At 43.7% G+C, this 18,864-nt stretch overlaps 1 protein-coding gene across 4 annotated transcripts in view; it reads left to right on the forward strand.

Moving 5' to 3' along the window:
- The window catches only part of SHISAL1 (shisa like 1), a 99,094-nt gene that overhangs the window by 30,263 nt on the left and 49,967 nt on the right, over positions 1 to 18,864 (forward strand). For 2 of the 4 annotated variants that reach the window (XM_035137626.2, XM_035137631.2), the window contains exon 3: positions 14,734 to 14,836. In XM_035137626.2, coding sequence (XP_034993517.2) covers positions 14,734 to 14,836 — 103 coding nt within the window. Of the gene's footprint in view, positions 1 to 5,504; positions 5,597 to 14,733; positions 14,837 to 18,864 lie in introns of all 4 variants that reach the window. The other 2 variants (XM_035137632.2, XM_035137630.2) reach the window with 2 other exon arrangements.

Raw genomic sequence — 18,864 nt, forward strand, 5'->3', positions numbered from 1 at the left:
AACGCCCTCTAGCTATCTGGTGATATTGGAAAGCAGAAATTTCCCTACATGTAAGATATTTGGAAGGTGAGCAGTGCCATTTGGGGAGAAGGCAGCTTAGGATTCTCAAATATTCATAATTTAAAGCTAAGTGCTGAAACTGGGTGGGGAGGGGCAGAGATTGGTGGTTTAGGGGAGCAGTGGAGGGATTTTGGGAGGCAAGGTAGCATCTTGGGATTTGACTTTAAGAGTATGCTAGATTTTTGCTAACTTGGTAAAAAAAAAAACCAATTCCTTCCACTAGCACATTAGAGACCAACTAAGTTTGTCATTGGTATGAGCTTTCGTGTACATGTATCTGAAGAAGTGTGCATGCACACGAAAGCTCATACCAATGACAAACTTAGTTGGTCTCTAAGGTGCCACTGGAAGGATTTTGTTTGTTTGTTTCGACTACGGCAGACCAACACGGCTACCTACCTGTAATTGGTCCAACCACTTCATCTGAATCCAAGCTGGCACCTTGGACATTGGGTGGCTTGGGTGACAGTTTGGCTTTCCAACACATTTTATGTTAATGCCTAGATGTAAGCCTTGCATAGTTAACTATAGTCCGTATAGTTAAAGCTATGGTTTTCCCAGTAGTGATGTATGGAAGTGAGAGCTGGACCATAAAGAAGGCTGATCGCCGAAGAATTGATGCTTTTGAATTATGGTGCTGGAGGAGACTCTTGAGAGTCCCATGGACTGCAAGAAGATCAAACCTATCCATTCTGAAGGATATCAGCCCTGAGTGCTCACTGGAAGGACAGGTCCTGAAGCTGAGGCTCCAATACTTTGGCCACCTCATGAGAACGACTAAACAACAACAAGCCATGCACAGTTTTCTAGATGTAGTTATCCTTTTCACATCTAGAAGCATTTTATAATTTTGCTATTTAATAATATTCATTTCTATAATCATTAAGATATATGAGACCTTTTGTGATTTTAATGTATTACCTAGCACAAAACTTTGGCATCGGTTTGGAGGGGATACCAAATTTGGGGGTTAATATTTAAACGCAACCTAGTATATAATTGACGCCACAATTTTGGGAATGGACAGGTGCCTTGCATTGCTCCTGGTACTGTGGCAACTTATCTGTTTACGTGGGCCAGTATTAATATCATGCCATTAATTCTAATCCAGTGGTGGCAGTATTGAAAAACGATGACATAACAAAAGGCCAAGGGCTATAACAAACTCAGCCACAAATGATTTGGAAAATGTGGCAGAGAATACAGCTGTGTCTGTTTTCATAGATGAAACATTTCAGTTCAAGCTATGCCGTGATGAGCATAACTCATACTTGGTTTATAATCAAGGTTGTTGTTCATATCTATGTATGTCTTATTGCCTATTGACTGGATGAGCTGTAATATTCTCCAAAGTAGATTTTATTGGCGTTTGTAGCAGATCCCACTGCTCTGGCTACCAATTGCGGCAGATCCCACCTTACATACTCTAAATATAGCCACCATGTGTTATTGTATTTTTGTGTGAGGGTAAAGTTATATCCTTGAAGACTCAGGCAGGAGTTGAACCAATAAAGAAAGTTTTATTTTACAAAACGAAGTGTAAGGAGATAATGTTCTTTCAGGAAACCGTTAACTTATTAATAATTATACTTAATCTGGTGGATGATACAGGCTTCTAAAAAAGGTAATAAATGTACAGCTTCTTTTAAATGTCAGCTGCTTTAATTCAGTTATTACTCCTCAGTTAGATGTTACAGGTTTCTAGACTAGATGGTAAATGCTCAGTTTATTTCCACTTATTTCACTTCAGTTCCTAAACTTAGTTGTTGTGAAGGTGTTACAGCTGAATACTTTGGTTCTTAAACAAGGAGGTGGTACTTTCTGTCCGTTTCCCAGCCTTTGATCAGTCATACTCCTGAGATACCTCTGGCAGTATAAGAGACCCAGGGGATCCCCATGCACCCCTTTTGCCTGGTTTGGGAGTCTTCTCTTTCTGGAAGATCTCTCCCCTCCTGACTGGAAGGAGACCCAAGGAGACTTTTTATCCTCACAGCTTCTCCTCCTCCTGCCTCAAACTCAGCCCTCCGGTTAACTCCTGTCTGAATGCTCTCCTAAGACACTCTGCACCGTCTTCCTGTCTAAGCTCAGAGACTCCTTTCTCTAGCTGTAGATATTTTTCCCAGGGTGGATGTTACACACAGAGACAAGGACCAATTCTCTTTCTCTCCCTCCTGCTCTCTCTTAAACCCTCTCTGAATCCCAGTGGCATAACAGGGGGGGGCGATAGGGGCTGTCTGCCCCAGGCTCCACTCTGGGGGGGTGACATTTGGCACCCCACTGTGCAACTCCCGAGCCGAGCCCCTCCAGCCTTCCGGTAAAAAGCCGGCGTGGCGTGGCGTGGCGCGGCGTGGCGCGGCGTGGCGCGGCGCGGCGCGGCATGCTGCACCAAGCAGGCTCTCTACCCGGAGGCTGGATGCTTGGGAGTCGGGGGTGCCGACTGTCACCCCCCCATCAGCTCCAGGGTGGCACCCGCTCACCGCACCGATTGAGGCTTTCTACCAGGAGACTGGACGCTCCTTTTTGAAGTTGCGGGGGGGGGCAATCCCCCTCTACGTTGTATGCATGCGCAGCTTCGTTACGTAGTGATGCATGTGCCATTACGTAGCAACGCCCCCCCCCCCGGGGCACGGCAATTTGCCGCCCCGGGTGACACAGTGGCTTCCTCCGCCACTGCTGAATCCTCTCTCAAAAGCAGCTCCTTTTATTCTTCCTCCCAAAGTGCTGGCTCCGCCCACCCCTGTCTGTCTGTCTGTCTGTCTGTCTGGGTAGCCAATCAGAGAGAGGCTACATTCCAGCTGCATAAAAGTCAGATGTTTCTACACCCACATCTCTCTCTCTCTCTCTCCACCACATAGTCAATTCAGAGGCCTTATCACACTTGGAGGGTACATCCAGGCCCTGGCCTACAAGAACATGGAAGGGATGTGGCGAAGGGAGAATTCTCAGGGTTGAAGGGGCCACATTTGGTTTCAGGAAATGAGCCAACTTCAGGTTGTGAAATAGAAACACTAACAAGAGTTTTCAGTTCAGACAAAACCAGTAACCACAGTTAGTTGAAAAAGGAAGTGAAAAAGGTCCAGTCTCCTCTTCACGCCTGTGGCAGCGGCAGACTGGGAGTGGGGGGTGCCAAGCTCAAGACTCACCCAGGCTCATTCCTTCAGCAATTTAGATTTATGTCTGAGCAAAGTCATTTATCAAAGTCATTTAGCAGGCTCAATTCTAACATTACAGGAATGGTGTGGTTTTCTCTTTTCCTTGTGGCTCCATTCCATGCTACTCCATGTAATTTAATACTATAGTATCTGGTTTTAGTTGTGCTGGTGGTTTTTTCCATTTGATCCCACACCTCTCATGTTTTTGCTGTGTATTCTCCATCAGCTCATAAAGTGAATATGTCAGGGTGTGTGGAGAGGATTATTTTCAAACTAGACGGTATCTATCCCTCAGTTATTCTTCTGTAGAAGTACTGCCTAGTTTGAAAAGGAACCCTTCTACACTGACATATTTCGCTTCATGAGTCAATGGAGAATACACTGGGCCACCTGTCAGTCTGCATTCTGCCCGCTGCTTAAGACCTTCTACTTACTAACTTTGAATGCAACTGCTCCTTCATCTTCTTCTAGAAACCAGTATCAGTTTTTGTAGGGACGAGGGTGGCGCTGTGGTCTAAACCACTGATCAGAAGGTTGGTGGTTCGAATCCCCACAACGGGGTGAGCTCCCGTTACTCGGTCCTTGCTCCTGCCAACATAGCAGTTCAAAAGCATACCAAAAAGTGCAAGTAGATAAATAGGTACCACTCTGGCAGGAAGGTAAACGGTGTTTCCGTGCGCTGCTCTGGTTTGCCAGAAGCGGCTTAGTCATGCTGGCCACATGACCTGGAAAAAACTGCGGACAAACGCCGGCTACCTCAGCCTACAGAGCGAGATGAGCACGCAACCCCAGAGTCATCTGCGACTGGACCTAATGGTCAGGGGTAACTTCATCTTTTTATCTGTTTTTGTTCCTGTTGTTTTTTATAATATCACCCACCCGGCAGATTGTGAGCCACTCGGAGCAATTTTGTTTTAGAAAAATGTGGCATGAATTGGCCTTAACACAGTCACCATTAGCAACTGAGGCTTCCAAGCAGACCCCTGTCAGGCACTTTAAGCAGTTCAAACAATTCAGAACACTTGATATACATGAATTTGCAAATAATATTCTATTTGTTTGAGCATCACTTACATTCTATTTCCTACCCGCAAGTACCGGTACATTAAAAAAGAAAACACCTCCCAGTACACCTGGCTTGTCTGTGGTGGCAATGCCTGAAACACTTATATATACCGTACTGTACTAGTAAGCATTTCATTAATGAATGGTATCACGGGCTATGAATATATAGACCTTATGATCATTCTGTGAGAATCTTCACCCATATCACTTGTTTTCTTTGCAGTAAACTTTGCTGCCAAAGCCAATAAACTCTCTTGTTGCTTTGACCATGGAATGTTGTTTTTGTTGTCGTTTAGTCGTGTCCGACTCTTCGTGACCCCATGGACCATAGCACGCCAGGCACTCCTGTCTTGCACTGCCTCCCACAGTTTGGTCAAACTCATGTTCGTAGCTTCGAGAACACTGTCCAACCATCTCGTCCTCTGTCATCCCCTTCTCCTTGTGCCCTCAATCTTTCCCAACATCAGGGTCTTTTCCAAGGATTCTTCTCTTCTCATGAGGTGGCCAAAGTATTGGAGCCTCAGCTTCAGGATCTGTCCTTCCAGTGAGCACTCAGGGCTGATTTCCTTAAGAATGGATAGGTTTGATCTTCTTGCAGTCCATGGGACTCTCAAGAGTCTCCTCCAGCACCATAATTCAAAAGCATCAATCCTCTGGCGATCAGCCTTCTTTATGGTCCAGCTCTCACTTCCAGTGCCTTAGCTATTCCCCTTGCCCCTCCTTTGTACTTGGAACTGCCTAGCAGAACAGCTTTGTGATGTCAGAGCAATATTTAGCAGAACTGTGTTTTTAAGACCTGCAGATGTTTGTTTATATAAAAATTTCTATATACCACCATATCATAAGAAATATCAAAGTGGTTATCTATCTATCTATCTATCATCTATCTATCTATCTACAAAATAGTTACAAAAATTAAAATCAGAGACCAACAGCTAACCAAAAAATTGTCCAGTAGCACCTAAGAGACAAACTAAGTTTGTTATTGGTATGAGCTTTCATGTGCATGCACACTTCTTCAGATACACTGAAACAGAAGTCACCAGACCTTTATATATAGTGAGAGGGTGGGGAGGGGTATTACTCAGAAGGGTGGTGGGAATGGGTGATTGGCTGATAGGTGTGGTAAACCTGTTAACGACTGCAATTAGAAAAAAGCAAGGGGTGAGATGGCCATTAACCATTTGCTGTTGAGTTATTCATTGTTTTCCTTTTATTTCATCGCAGGACATTTTTGACCCAAAAATCTGCGATGTAATTTTTACTGAAGATGCCAAGATGGACTTTGAATATATGAAGAATTCTGAGTCCTCAGTTTGGTATGTTAAAATTAAATCATCTGTAAAAGGGCTGCATATCTGTAGGAATTAACTTCTTTTCCTGCTAGAGCTAGACACACATTTACTCAGCTTCGATTTCAAACTACGCTCATCAGGAAGTTTTTAATGTTTGTTTTTTTGTTGTGCCTTTATTAGGTTGGAAGCCACCTAGAGTCCAACCCAGTCAAATGGGTGGCATTGAAATATTATTATTATTATTATTATTATTATTATTATTATTATTATTATCATTACTATTATTTGACCAGATTTTTTTTAATAGGTCTGACTGGTTAAAAATTTAAATAGGTCAACAAATGATTGTCTGTATATACAGATTGTCTTCAGTTTGGCCTAATGTGCACTATATTCTGTAATTAATACAATTCACCAAGGGATAGATTTCTTTGTTCATTTCAGAGTTTTCTAGAAGTCCAGTGAGATGATTTTAAAATTAAATGGTTGCTGGCCAATTTAGACAAGTTTATTATCTGAAGAGTAACTTTATATGAACATGGTATATGATCATGATTATATGAATATGTTTGGGTCATATTCCAAAATTGTGTTGTTTGTAGATAATTATAAATGTTTTCTTCAACAATGCTGCACATGATTTTTATATATGCTGTTGATTTTACAAGAAAGACAAATCCCTGTATCCTAGAACATGAGATTGTAACATGTCTGATGTTTTCAAAGAAAACTAAAATTGTTTTGAAAAGTAACAGTAAATTTGAGAAATGGTATCATAAGACTTTTTAAAAATAACATTTACAAACGAGCCAATATAAATGATGACAAAATTCAATCATTTACCAAGAGCACTCAGGCTTCAGATTTACTAACAAATATCAGAATCTTCTGGCAGTTCCTTGTGCCCTCCTAAATTTTTTAAGATGCTTGGTAAACTTCAAATTTGGGTGACTTTCCGCCCTATCATTTTCTGATGAATGACTTTTTTTAAATGAATGTCTGAAATTTGACAGATGTCTGAAAAACTATCCACTACTTGGAATATACAATGAATTTTGACAATCAGGTTTAGATAAAAAGAAAAAAAGATGGTGGTATCTTAAACACTTAACAAATGTTAATGCAGAGAAGCTTTTGTACCCCAAACCCCATTTAGCCAGATGCATGAAGTGTACACCTCGGTGCATAATTTGCTGTATATGTGTGCACATGAGCACACACACACACACACCTTTTATGCTCAGACTATCCTTACATGGACTTTTGTGGTTCTTTCCTCCGGATGCCTCTAGGAAGGATACATTAATGCAATGGTGAAGTTACATGCTCTGGCACCGGGGGCGGAGAGCAGGCAGGGGTGTGGTTGGTACGCGTCCTGGGGGCATAGCACGCTGCCCAGGGGGGGGGCATCCCAGGAGTGTGGCACGTTACCTGAGGTGGCATGGCGTGCACCCCGGGGGCATGGCATGCCACCCATGGGGGTGTGGGGTGTGTCCTGGGGGCGTGGCGCCCGGCGCAGTGAGGGAGTACGCAGCACGTGTCAGGGGGGACGGCCACGATGGGAGCCTCCTCCCCGATGGTGCAGGGGGTGGTGTGTTCAGTTTCTGTTAATTGGTTCTCATGGGAAACTTACAGATTCTTGCTTCATACAATTAACTCAAGGCAGTGTCAATTTACTCTTGGCAGAAAGCCAAGGTCTGCCTGGCCTGGAAACTACTCTCTGATTGGTTAATGACCAGCACTGAACTCTGTTATCTAGGAATGCTAGCACAGTTGTTTCTTGTTGGGTGTTAGGAGTAGGAGTGCTGCGTATGGTTGGAGAGAGAGAGAGAGAGAGGATTTATTTTGCTTTGCTTTGTATGCAGAAACTCTGCTGCTTTTGTTTTCTTTTTATAAATCCTGTAAATAGTTATTCTGCGTCTAGCCGACTAGTCATTTCCACCTCAACTAGCTTCTGCACTGTGCAGGAAAACTCTGCTACGTTTGGGCTAAAGCCACTAGAGCTATGCCTGACACTTCAAAATTCCTCCACCAGTGCATTGATGGGGGTTTCTTTTAACCCCTTTCCTTCCTGCTGTGTTTTCCAGCCAAAAAGATCAGTCCAGAGAAGATGGGCAAATCAGATTTTAACGACAAGAAATTCCTGGCCAGGCAGTTTCTAGTTCTTAAGTAAACACAGAGTTCAATACATGCCAAAGCACGTTGGAATATCTGCAAAGGAACACACTAGGGATGCAGACAGAGCTAACTGGGCAACGCACATGCCCCCTCCCCCATCAATACAGGTGTTTAGTCAGAAAGCCAAGTATAGATTGTATATACATAGATCCTAATACGCCTATAATGAATGATGGAAGGAAAAGGGGGTGAGCACAGACCCACACGCTAGTCATTTTCTCACCATAACATGAATAAGTGGCATTCCATTTTGTTCTTTAGGAACTGGACTAAAAGTTTCCCTATTGTTCATTCAGTTCCCTGGGGTATTCACGCTGTCTTTTAATCATGGCTGCTTGTTCATAGACGTAGCTAACAAAGAGGCCGAACTTACGTAACTAGAGTTGTACCAGATGACTGATTGATGTTCCTATTTGTTCTAATAGCCATCACATTCTATGTGGCTTAAAGGCTACAAGCCAAGTTCTATAATACTGAAACTAAACAAAGTTGTGTAACACTGAAACTGCAAGCAAAGCCGTGTGGTGCTATATACTTTCATACCCTTTCCCACAAAAAATAATATGGATTTATATTGATCAAATCTTGTACTTTGTTGTTCCAATAAAGAACAAACAGGATTCATTTTTCAGAAACATATTATTTTGCTGCCTACCTCCTCTTACCCTGGCAATAGTTACCAATTTCATCAAAGAAGCCGTATCCCAACTTCTGATCAACTATAAATCAGTAGAAAGTGAAAGAGCTTTTTCTCAATTTTGGTATATTGCCATTTTAGCTTCAGCCTGTACACGAACTATCAGTTCAAAATCATCATTTAATACTGTACCCTTAAGATGGCAAATCTACGTTGCAACAGGATCTCTGGGGAGATCTTGACCCAGAATACTTTATTTCAGTGCAGTTTCTCAAAATGTCTTAATCTATAGACAAGCCCATACAATATGAAATGTATTTGTTCCAGGTGCCTTGAATCTCCAGCACTGACCACTAAGCCTTGGGCAGATCTTGTTTAATCTGGCTGGTATCAAATACCACCTATCTAATATTGTAGAAAAGTTTCTTTGAGATCCCCAAACCATGTGTATTTATCCAGCGATACATGTCAAATTCCTGTTTTACTTAATAGTTTCCAGATGGTCCTAAATTTGCAATTATTTTATAAATCGGTCGTTATGCGCTATGCAGTTGGCAGCTGAAATTAGTATTTCAAAACTTGTGTGATTCCTTAATGAAACATGAAGCCTTAGTAATCTATTTGCAATATGCCCATATGGAAATATTGAAAAGAAAGCAGCTGCTCTTGACCCAGGATCCCATTTCACCTGATGAAAGATCATTACCAATTCTTCCTTTATTATGATCCTGATTTGAGCATTCCATGACTCTCCTTAAAGCCAGGAGCGAAGGAATATAGGGGCGGTGGGGGCAGGGCGGCCTGGGCAGTGCGATCTCAGGGGACCCATCACGGCTGCCCACCCCACCCCCAAAACGCGTGTCCCACCCCCAGAACGCGTGCCACGTCCCTGGGGGCAGTGCACCTGCTCTCCGCCCCCGGTGCTTAAAGCTTCATGCCACCCAATAAGACTTTCTTATCACATTCAGCATTGTAGTAAGTGCTGATAAACCCAGGCTTTTGCCAGTAGCGGGGGGGGGGGGATTTGCCGATAGTTCATTTTGCTCTGTATCTAGTAAAAAGAGTTTTTAACCCATATTTTAGGTGCCCAAGCATGGCCGTGTTGTTTTATTGTTTTATATTCAGGAATGCCAACCACCTATTTTTAATTGATGATGAAGTATGTTAGATATAATTCTGGATTAAGCGATTAATCATTCAGTGTAAGGAGACTTTTAACAATGGAAACAAAATACATTGTGCTATGTTTATTTTCATAACTGAGTTTCTTCCTTTCTGAGAAAGTGTTGAATTTTCCAGACTGGACAGATCCTCTTTTACCCTTTGTCTCCTTGCATCAGGTTAGAGTCATTAAACTCCTGATTTACCCAAATCCCAAGGTATCTAGTTGAGATTTTCTTCCATGGAATTAGATGTCTTTGGCAATGTCATACTTGAGATTCTTCTGCATATAATACCCCAACCATTCTGATGTTTGGAAATGAATTTTGTACCCAGAGATCGGGCCAAATTCATCTAAGAGTTTCACGACCTTTGCAAATGATCCCTCTGGTAATATTATAAGTTACACAATCTGCATATAAAGAGATTTTTAAAGTGATTTACATCCTACCCTCAACCCATATATATATATATATATATATATATATATATATATATATATATTCTTAATGGCTGTAATGAAATCTCCAGTAATAATGGCAATAACAGGCATTCCTGCTAGGTGCCTAGAGTCATAGCTTCAAAGATTCATATTTTACTCATAAAGATTGTTGGATTGGTGTAAATCATTTTAATAGGCAAGAGAATGACTTGGGGTTATTGGAAGCACCGGAGAGAGCTGGAGCAATTAGAAGTGTTCAGCCCCACGCCCTTGAATGAGTTCAGAAATAGGCTGAGCTATTTGCGTGTTCAGACTCAAAAGACCTCCCCCCTAAATAAATTCACACTTGACTCCAATTTTGGTTTGGTTTTTGGCAGAATTTAGGCCACAACTTTATTGATTACAGAAAGTATAGGCTCTGGTTTGCCTAGCTCCCTGCACCCTTGCAGGTAGCGCTGACCCAGGGCACCAGCATAGGTCAGCCAAGGGTGAACACCTGGATAGGCGGAAAGCCAGGAACAGGCTATGTTCACCACCCAGATATGTCCCCCTAGACTCAGGCACGGGCACAACCCCCTCTCAGGGGCTGACCAAACCATTTGAGTCCCTGGATTCCTTTAACAGAATACCCTTCACATAAGGATAGCAAGAGCGTTCCCTCATCCCTATCACCTGAACCAGAACCTATCCGTCACACGAGCACCCATGGGCGTACCCAGGATCAAAACTGGGGGGGGGCAAGGGGAGGGGCCAAGGCACGGAAGGGGAGGGGCCACAAAGTGGGCGGGGAAAGTGCAGTCAGAGGCGCCGGGCTGATGGGCAGAGGCGGAGCACAGCCCGACAGAGCGCACCGTGGCGCGACCTCCCTCCAGCTGGGAGATTGAGAGAGAGATTGAGAGAGAGAGAGAAAGAGAGATCTGAAACCGCGCAGACGCCCCTCTCTCCTTGCGACCCTGTTCTCAGCAACTGCCGACCCCTGCACGGTTTTGCATGCGGGCAGATGACGGAGCCAATCGAAAAGACCCTGGCCAAAGGCGGGCACCTTTGTCACAGAGAGGAAAGCTGGGGAGGCGCCGGCAATAGTGCAGCCGCCGCTGCGCCAGGAAAGGGGGCAGCAAGGCAGGAGTTCGCCAGGGCAGGAAGGCCCCCCTGCCGCGCTCCCTGGTTCCCCGCCGTGCATGGCTTTGCCCGAGGGCGTGACGGGGAGCTGGAGGGAGAGCGCGGCGCGACGGGCGGGAACGGCGAACTCGCGCTCCGCTGGGCTGTGCCCCTCCCTAGAAGCAGGGCTGGTGGGCGGAGACAGAGCCCAGCCCAGCCCAGCGGAGCGCGAGTTTGGCGTTCCCGCCCGCTGCGCTCCCTGGTTCCCCGCCGTGCTTGGCCTTGCCTGATGGCGCGACGGGGAGCTGGAGGGAGGGTGCGGCGCGGCGCGGCGGGAATGGCGAACTCGCGCTCCGCCGAGCTGTGCCCCTCCCTAGAAGCAGGGCTGGTGGGCGGAGGCGGAGCCCAGCCCGACGGAGCGCGGGTTCGGCGTTAACGACTGCTGCTTACTGCAATTGGTCTGGGGGGGGGCGGGAAGCAAGGCACAAAAGAAAGCTAGATCATGCATAATGAGATAAGAACCCGATATCTCTGTTCATCCCAGGTGGCTCCGTGGTTTTAAGCTTGGTAATGAGTCCCAATTCAGCAGTTTCTCTTTCTTGTCTGTTTCTGAATTTTTTCTGTAATAAAACAGCTGCTTTGAGATCTTGTATAGAATGTCCTGGGAGATTGAAGTGTTCTCCTACTGGTTTCTCTGTCTTCTGGTTCCTGATGTCAGATTTATGTCCATTTATCCTTTGGCGTAGGGTTTGGCCTGTTTGTCCAATATAGAGAGCTGAAGGGCACTGTTGGCATTTGATGGCATACACAATGTTAGACGATGAGCAATTAAATAGTCCTGAGATGGTATGTTGGATGTTGTTGGGGCAGTCGTTAACAGCCATCAACAGGTTCACCTCTCCTATCAGCCCATCACCCATTCCCACCCCCCACCCTCTGAATATAAATAAGGGTCTGGTTGATTCTGTTTCAGTGTATCTGACGAAGTGTGCATGCACACGAAAGCTCATACCAAAATAAAAACTTAGTTGGTCTTTAAGGTGCTACTGAAGGAATTTTTTTATAATATTGTTAATGCATAGGCTGCTGTACAGCAGGAGCAAAAACAAAAGTTCCACTAAGGTTGTAATTCTTTTTTTCTTTCCCCCCTTTCAACTCTACAATTCAATTCAATTCTACAATTCAATTCATTTTTATTTATTTTTTTTGCAAATAATTTCCCATCATATAATGCATTTTTGGATGGTGATATGCAAAATTTGGAGATAATCCGAAGTTTCAATGTGTGCTGGGTTCAGGGAGATAGAAAGGATGTTTGGGGTTCAATTTTTGTTATTAAGGGAGGAACAAGAGAACAAAGTAAGCTTCCCCCTCCCCCTTCATTTTCAGAGTACTAGATGTCAAATTTTATATTTTGGTTTATACATTTAATTTCATTATATGTCACGGTGAGGAATGGAAATAGTTTGAATCTGAAGGAGCCAGTCCAACATCTTTTAGAGCAGGCATCCCCAAACTGCGGCCCTCCAGATGTTCTGGCCTACAACTCCCATGATCCCCAGTTAACAGGACCAGTGGTTGGGGAAGATGGGAATTGTAGTCCAAAACATCTGGAGAGCCGAAGTTTGGGGATGCCTGTTTTAGAGCCTGCGAGGAGCAAACTGCTTGGACTTGCTCTGGTGTGAAGAAAGAGAAAGGGACAGAGAGGGAAGTTCTGTGAAAATTAAAAATCTGGAAAAGAAAAGCCGGGAAAGATAAGGCTGGGAAGTACTAAGATAAAAGAATGGAATGGAAAAAGAAGAAGCTCAAATGGAGCAGAGAAATGGGGAGAAGGTTGTAGCTCAGTTGTAAAGCATCTGCTCTATAGGCAGAAAGTTCCCAGAAAGTTGAGTCCCCAGAATCTTCAGGTACAGCTTGGAAAACTCCTGTCTGAAACCCTGAAGAGCTGCTGCCAGTCAGGGTAAACAACACTGAATTAGCAGGACTCAATGGTCTGAACCTGCATAAGGAAGCTTCCTATATAGTGTTAACATAGCCCAGTTGCCCAAGACCGGGCAGCCTTATTTGCATAGTATGCAAATCAAGATGATGTCTTTGCTGCATCGCCCAGCTGATGTGTGCCTTCTTCTTGGCAGCCAGCACCACTGATTGGCCAGGAATCAAAGGAAACACATTTTTACCTGTTCAATTGTAGCCTGAAATGCCTAGATTCGTTCCCAACACTATGAGATAACTGGGACCATGAAGTGGTCTGCACCAACAATTGGGAATTATCTGAACCCACTACTGTAGACCACAGTGCAGATAGAATATATTAGGTCAGACCATAGCCTCCTCTAACTGGGATCATTGCCAACAGCATGATGGTGATGATGATAAATATTGATTATATTTATACTTCGCCAATCTGGCTGGGCTCCCCCAGCCACTCTGGGTGGCTTACAGCATATATCAAAACATACTAAAACATCAAACCTTAAAAACTTCCTTAAACAGGGCTGCCTTCAGGAGTCTTCTAAAAGTCAGAGAAGTTGTTTATTTCCTTGACATCTGAAGGGAGGGTGTTCCACAGGGAGGGTGCCACTACTGAGAAGGCCCTCTGCCTGGCTTCCTGTAACTTTGCTTTTCGCAGTGAGGAAACCAGCAGAAGACCCTCAGAGGAGGACCTGCGTGAACGATGGGGGTGGAGATGCTCCTTTAGGCCGAGGATATACTTCTGTTCCACCTTGCTGTTCCTGAATGTGCTCCTTAAAGATTCCCTGTCAAATTTATACATATAGCAGCTGAGCATGTTCAGTAGCATTTAAGTGTGCAAACCTTACATGTGTAAAAGTTAAATAAAAATAATTCTTCAGTAGCACCTTAAAGACCAACTAAGTTTTTATTTTGGTATGAGCTTTCGTGTGCATGCACACTTCTTCAGATACACATGAAACAGAAGAGTCAGACCCTTATGTATATACAGAGGGTGGGGGTGGGTGGGAATGGGTGATGGGCTGATGGGAGTGGTAAACCTGTAGATGGCTGTTAACGACTGCTGATGACTGCAATTGGTCCTGCGGGGGGAAAGCAAGGGCTGAGGCGCTAAGGAAAGCTTGATCATGCATAATGAGGTAAGAATCCAATGTCTTTGTTCATCCCAGGTGGCTCCATGGTTTTAAGCTTGGTAATGAGTTCCAATTCAGCAACTTCTCTTTCCAGTCTGTTCCTGAAATTTTTCTGTAATAAAACAGCTGCTTTGAGATCTTGTATAGAATGTCCTGGGAGATTGACGTGTTCTCCTACTGGTTTCTCTGTCTTGTGGTTCCTGATGTCAGATTTATGTCCATTTATCCTTTGGCGTAGGGTTTGGCCTGTTAGCTCTCTATATTGGACAAACAGGCCACTCCCATCAGCCCATCACCCATTCCCACCCACCCCCACCCTCTGTATATACATAAGGGTCTGACTCTTCTGTTTCAAGTGTATCTGAAGAAGTGTGCACACGGCTACCTACCTGTGTAAAAGTTGTCGCAGAATTGTGCCTTGGGGTCTCATCATGCATTACACTTTGAAGAAAGCATTTTTTTGAAAAATTGATAGTTAAACGAATGCACACATGCAAATCGCTACTGCCACTTAACTCTGAAATATCATTTTGTTAAGCAGGTAATTCTCAAACGGATTGATGAAAACAAAACGATGACAAGTTGTGGTCTACAATCCTTAAATACGCTGATGATTGTTTTCTCCTTGCTCTTGCCAACAGGTAAGCCTTGTATTTTATTTGGCTTGGGTTTCTTTTTAAATTCTAGAAGAATGCTTCCATTTAGTATTCTGCAGCAGAAACACCTTAAAGAACGAGTCCAAGAGTTTTGCAGAGATAAGGATATCTGCTAAATATTGGGTAGTGTTCAGTGGTATTCAACTCAGAGTAGGCCCACTTAAGTTAATGAATACAACTTACTTACATTCATTAATTTCAGTGGTTTATTATTATCAGTAGGATTTTGTTAAATACAGCCTGCTTGCTATATAGTGAGACTTATTTCACTTGGTCATGAATGCAAATGGAAAAGCGTTATTAAGTTTAGTCTCATCCAGATAAGCACCAGATGTGCTGGGGAATCTAATTTGTGTCCAGATGTGTATTGGCACAGAATATACCCGCAGAGCTTCCTTCCTCGATCTAAAATGGAGTTCTGTTTTGTTTTGCATGCATTTTATGTTTACTGTTTTGACATAGCCCAAAACTGAGCAGTCAAGTGGTCTGTGAAACTTTATGCAATTCTACTAATGAACTATTTATAGCATTTCCAACATAGAAACCTAGGTAAGTCAGCCAGTTAATTTCATCGCATGCCTATCTCTTCTTCCTAAAGTTCTTCCCTTTGCCATTTGACATCATAGTTCTATATAACCTGATGGCACTTAAAGCAAATATGGCCTCTTATCCTGTTGGCTGTGGTGTCATATGCAGAGTACAGTCCATGAGTGGACATGGGAAGAATGAAGATGAAAGGTGGAATTTTTTTCCAACCCCATCATTCCATGGGAAGTTGTAGCAGTGGTTCTGATGAAATCTGGAGCAGGTTGAGATTGACAGGGGTCAAACCCAGGTCTGCTAATATTTCTTTCTGGAAGAGTTTAAAAATACATCTTTATAATGAGGACTTCTGATGTTAAATCCATAGCTGCCAAGTTATCCCTTTTTTTAAGGGATTTTCCCTTATGCTGAATAGGCTTCCTCGCGAGAAAAGGGAAAACTTGGCAGCTATGGTTAAATCTGTTATGTATTAAGTTAACTGCAGTACTCCTTCTGGCCACCGTGGCTGCAGTTCTTACCCTGCCCACTGTGGCTGCAGTTCTCACTCAGGTCCACAACATGCAAATGAAGGATTGAGAGTGCTGTTCACGGATTGGGTAGCTAGGGGAAGTTTGTTACTGTCGCAAGTTACTGAGTACTATATAAGCCAGTTGGCTAAGCTACTGTTCAGTCTGGACTCAGAGCTAGAATAAAGAGCTGGTTGTCTTGAGAGCTGTGTCTTCATCCTTCTTGCCCACTATTCTACAAAATCCAACTTCTCAGAATATCTGAGCTGCAAATTAAGCAAGTAACTAATTAATTTGGACCCAACTGGCAACAGGCACCTACTGCACAAGCATGTAACCCTACCCTCTCCTGTACCAGTAGCACAACAAACAAAGCCATCTCTGGAGCTCAGAAACTTTGGCCCACTTCTAATGCCCTATCTTCCAGGGCTGCTGAGACTGTTCAGAGCAGTTACAGCCATTCTCAGTGAAATACGGTAGTAGGACAACATAGACCTGCAGCTCCACAGCTGGGGTGGTGACTACTCCACCATCTACAACAGCAGTGCTGACCATTGTGTAGCCGTGTTCTCTCCCATCCACTTAATATTAATCCAGATATCTGTAGAATCACAGCAGTAGAAAACGATTGTTCTTTTGATGGAGATATAAAAGACTGGAATTACTTGTCCAAAAATGTTCTACTTCTGACTTTCCAAAAGAAGACTAACTGCCAGATGAAATCTGCCTGAGCTAAAGGGGGGGGGGGGAGATGCCATTGGATGTTCTTTTTTTTTATTTTACAAATCTTATATGAGGCCTGGAAAATGGTGATACTCTGCATCTGTCATTTTTCTAATAGTTTAGAAACTGTTTTATAGGAATCTAATGATGCCATCTTATATGAGCACAGCAAAGACTGTATTTGGCCCCTGTTAGCCATTAGTCTTTACTTTTGCAATCAAATCTGCATTTTCCTCCCCTCGTGTCCTCTTTGTAGCAGAGTAAAATTGTGCATCATGTTGCCCCAAGGTTTTTACTAATTTAGGATGCAGTCCTAACACCTGGCCATAGCCAGTGCAGCATCTACAACCCCAGTGCTCACACCAAATAGGGCACAAACTGGGGCAGTAGGGAGAGGAGAAAGGCCCTTTCATTGCATCAACTCCCAGGCTGGGATAGTGGGGATACCCAGATTGGACCTGTTGCTGTTAGGTGATGGCATCAGAGGGATCCCCATCCCTCTTCCTCCCTTCAGATGCCTTGTTTTGGGGGTTTTTTGCCGGCTACTGCAAGGGGGTGTGCAGTTTCACCCACAGTTTGGGTAGGCACATTGGGGGACTCCTCACTGTCAGAGCTTCCCTGTTGAAGGCATACACCTTCCCTGCCGGTGGAAGCTGCTGTAGCCAAGCATGGCTGGAAAGAAGGGCAGGTTGCCTCCATCCAAATCCCCTCCAGCATGTCAGGTTGGGGGCTGAATTGCTTTGTGAGTTTTTAAAACACTGCTAGCAGTATCCCAGGTGGCACTGTGGGTTAAACCACTGAGCCTAGGGCTTGCTGATCAGAAGGTCGGCGGTTCGAATCCCTGTGACGGGGTGAGCTCCCGTTGCTTGGTCCCAGCTCCTGCCAACCTAGCAGTTCGAAAGCACGTCAAAATGCAAGTAGATAAATAGGAACCGCTACAGCGGGAAGGTAAATGGCGTTTCCATGTGCTGCTCTGGTTTGCCAGAAGCGGCTTTGTCATGCTGGCCACATGACCTGGAAGCTATACGCCGGCTCCCTCGGCCAATAATGCGAGATGAGCGCGCAACCCCAGAGTCGGTCACGACTGGACCTAATGGTCAGGGGTCCCTTTACCTTTACCTTTAGCAGTATCCTGTTCATATTTCATATATATATATATTCTTGTTGCATGCAGTAGTCATATTTCCTGTTTCTTTCTTTCTTTGTTTTATTTTTAATTGTTACCACATGTAAAGCTATTTAGAACTTACTATGAGTACAAAAAGTGCTGGAGTTTAATAGCAAAATATGTATAGAATCAGCTACTCTGAAAAGTTCATTCCTGTTTCCATGGCTGGGCTTTGCCATACCATGCGGAGAGGTGCAGAGTCTGGTCCTTTCCAATTTTTCATTTTCTGAATATGTTGCAGAGAAACCCTCCTGATTGCATGGTGTGCATCTTTTGCCAGGATCATTTGACTTTTGTACCCAAGGTCAAAAACTACATTGTGAATCAGCAGTTAATTTCCATCTATAAATAGTTAGGTCTTGTGAGGTCCAAACATGTGCATTCTGTCTTTGATGTATATCTGAAATGAGGTGACCAGGTGGAAAAAAGGACAGGTCCCCAGGACCTTCAATAGTGGAGCTTTATCTTACACAAGTAACCTGCTTCATCCTAAAAAAATCGGCCTTTTTGTTAAATGGAAAGTGGTGGAGAAATGCACTGGGACGTGTGGGGTGACCATTGTTTGACACAACATCATACAACTTCCCCACAAACATGGTGCAAAGAAACCAGGCTAAATGTTCCATAAACAGGTCTTTAAAAGGAATTTCTAACTGTGGGGACTAATCCTTGGGCTCCAAGTAAATTGAGGATTGTTTTGATCTCTGAACACTGACGTACATTTTGCTTTTTACGTAAGACCATTAGCCATACACAATGGGGGCTATCCAACATAAACGTATAGAAATCAATGGACTGGAGTTATTTAAGGGTATGATTCCACCAGAGTTAACCACTTTGTCCCATGGATTTCAAAGGGAAAATAAAGTATATGGCTATATCTCTCACATGAAAAATCAAATTTCAAAGAGTTTAACCTTTGTTTGGATTATATCTTAACTACGGAAGTTCAGCTTTCAAATTATTCATTCCCTAACATTTAACTAACTTGCGACTTTGTAACAAGCATAAATCAACTTCTGCTGAATTGGTGTTTTCAATAGCTTTTATATTGCAGAATCTATTGGTTTTTC

The sequence above is a fragment of the Zootoca vivipara genome, chromosome 5 (assembly GCF_963506605.1).
Source record: "Zootoca vivipara chromosome 5, rZooViv1.1, whole genome shotgun sequence".
In the NCBI taxonomy this organism is placed as follows: Eukaryota; Metazoa; Chordata; class Lepidosauria; order Squamata; family Lacertidae; genus Zootoca; species Zootoca vivipara.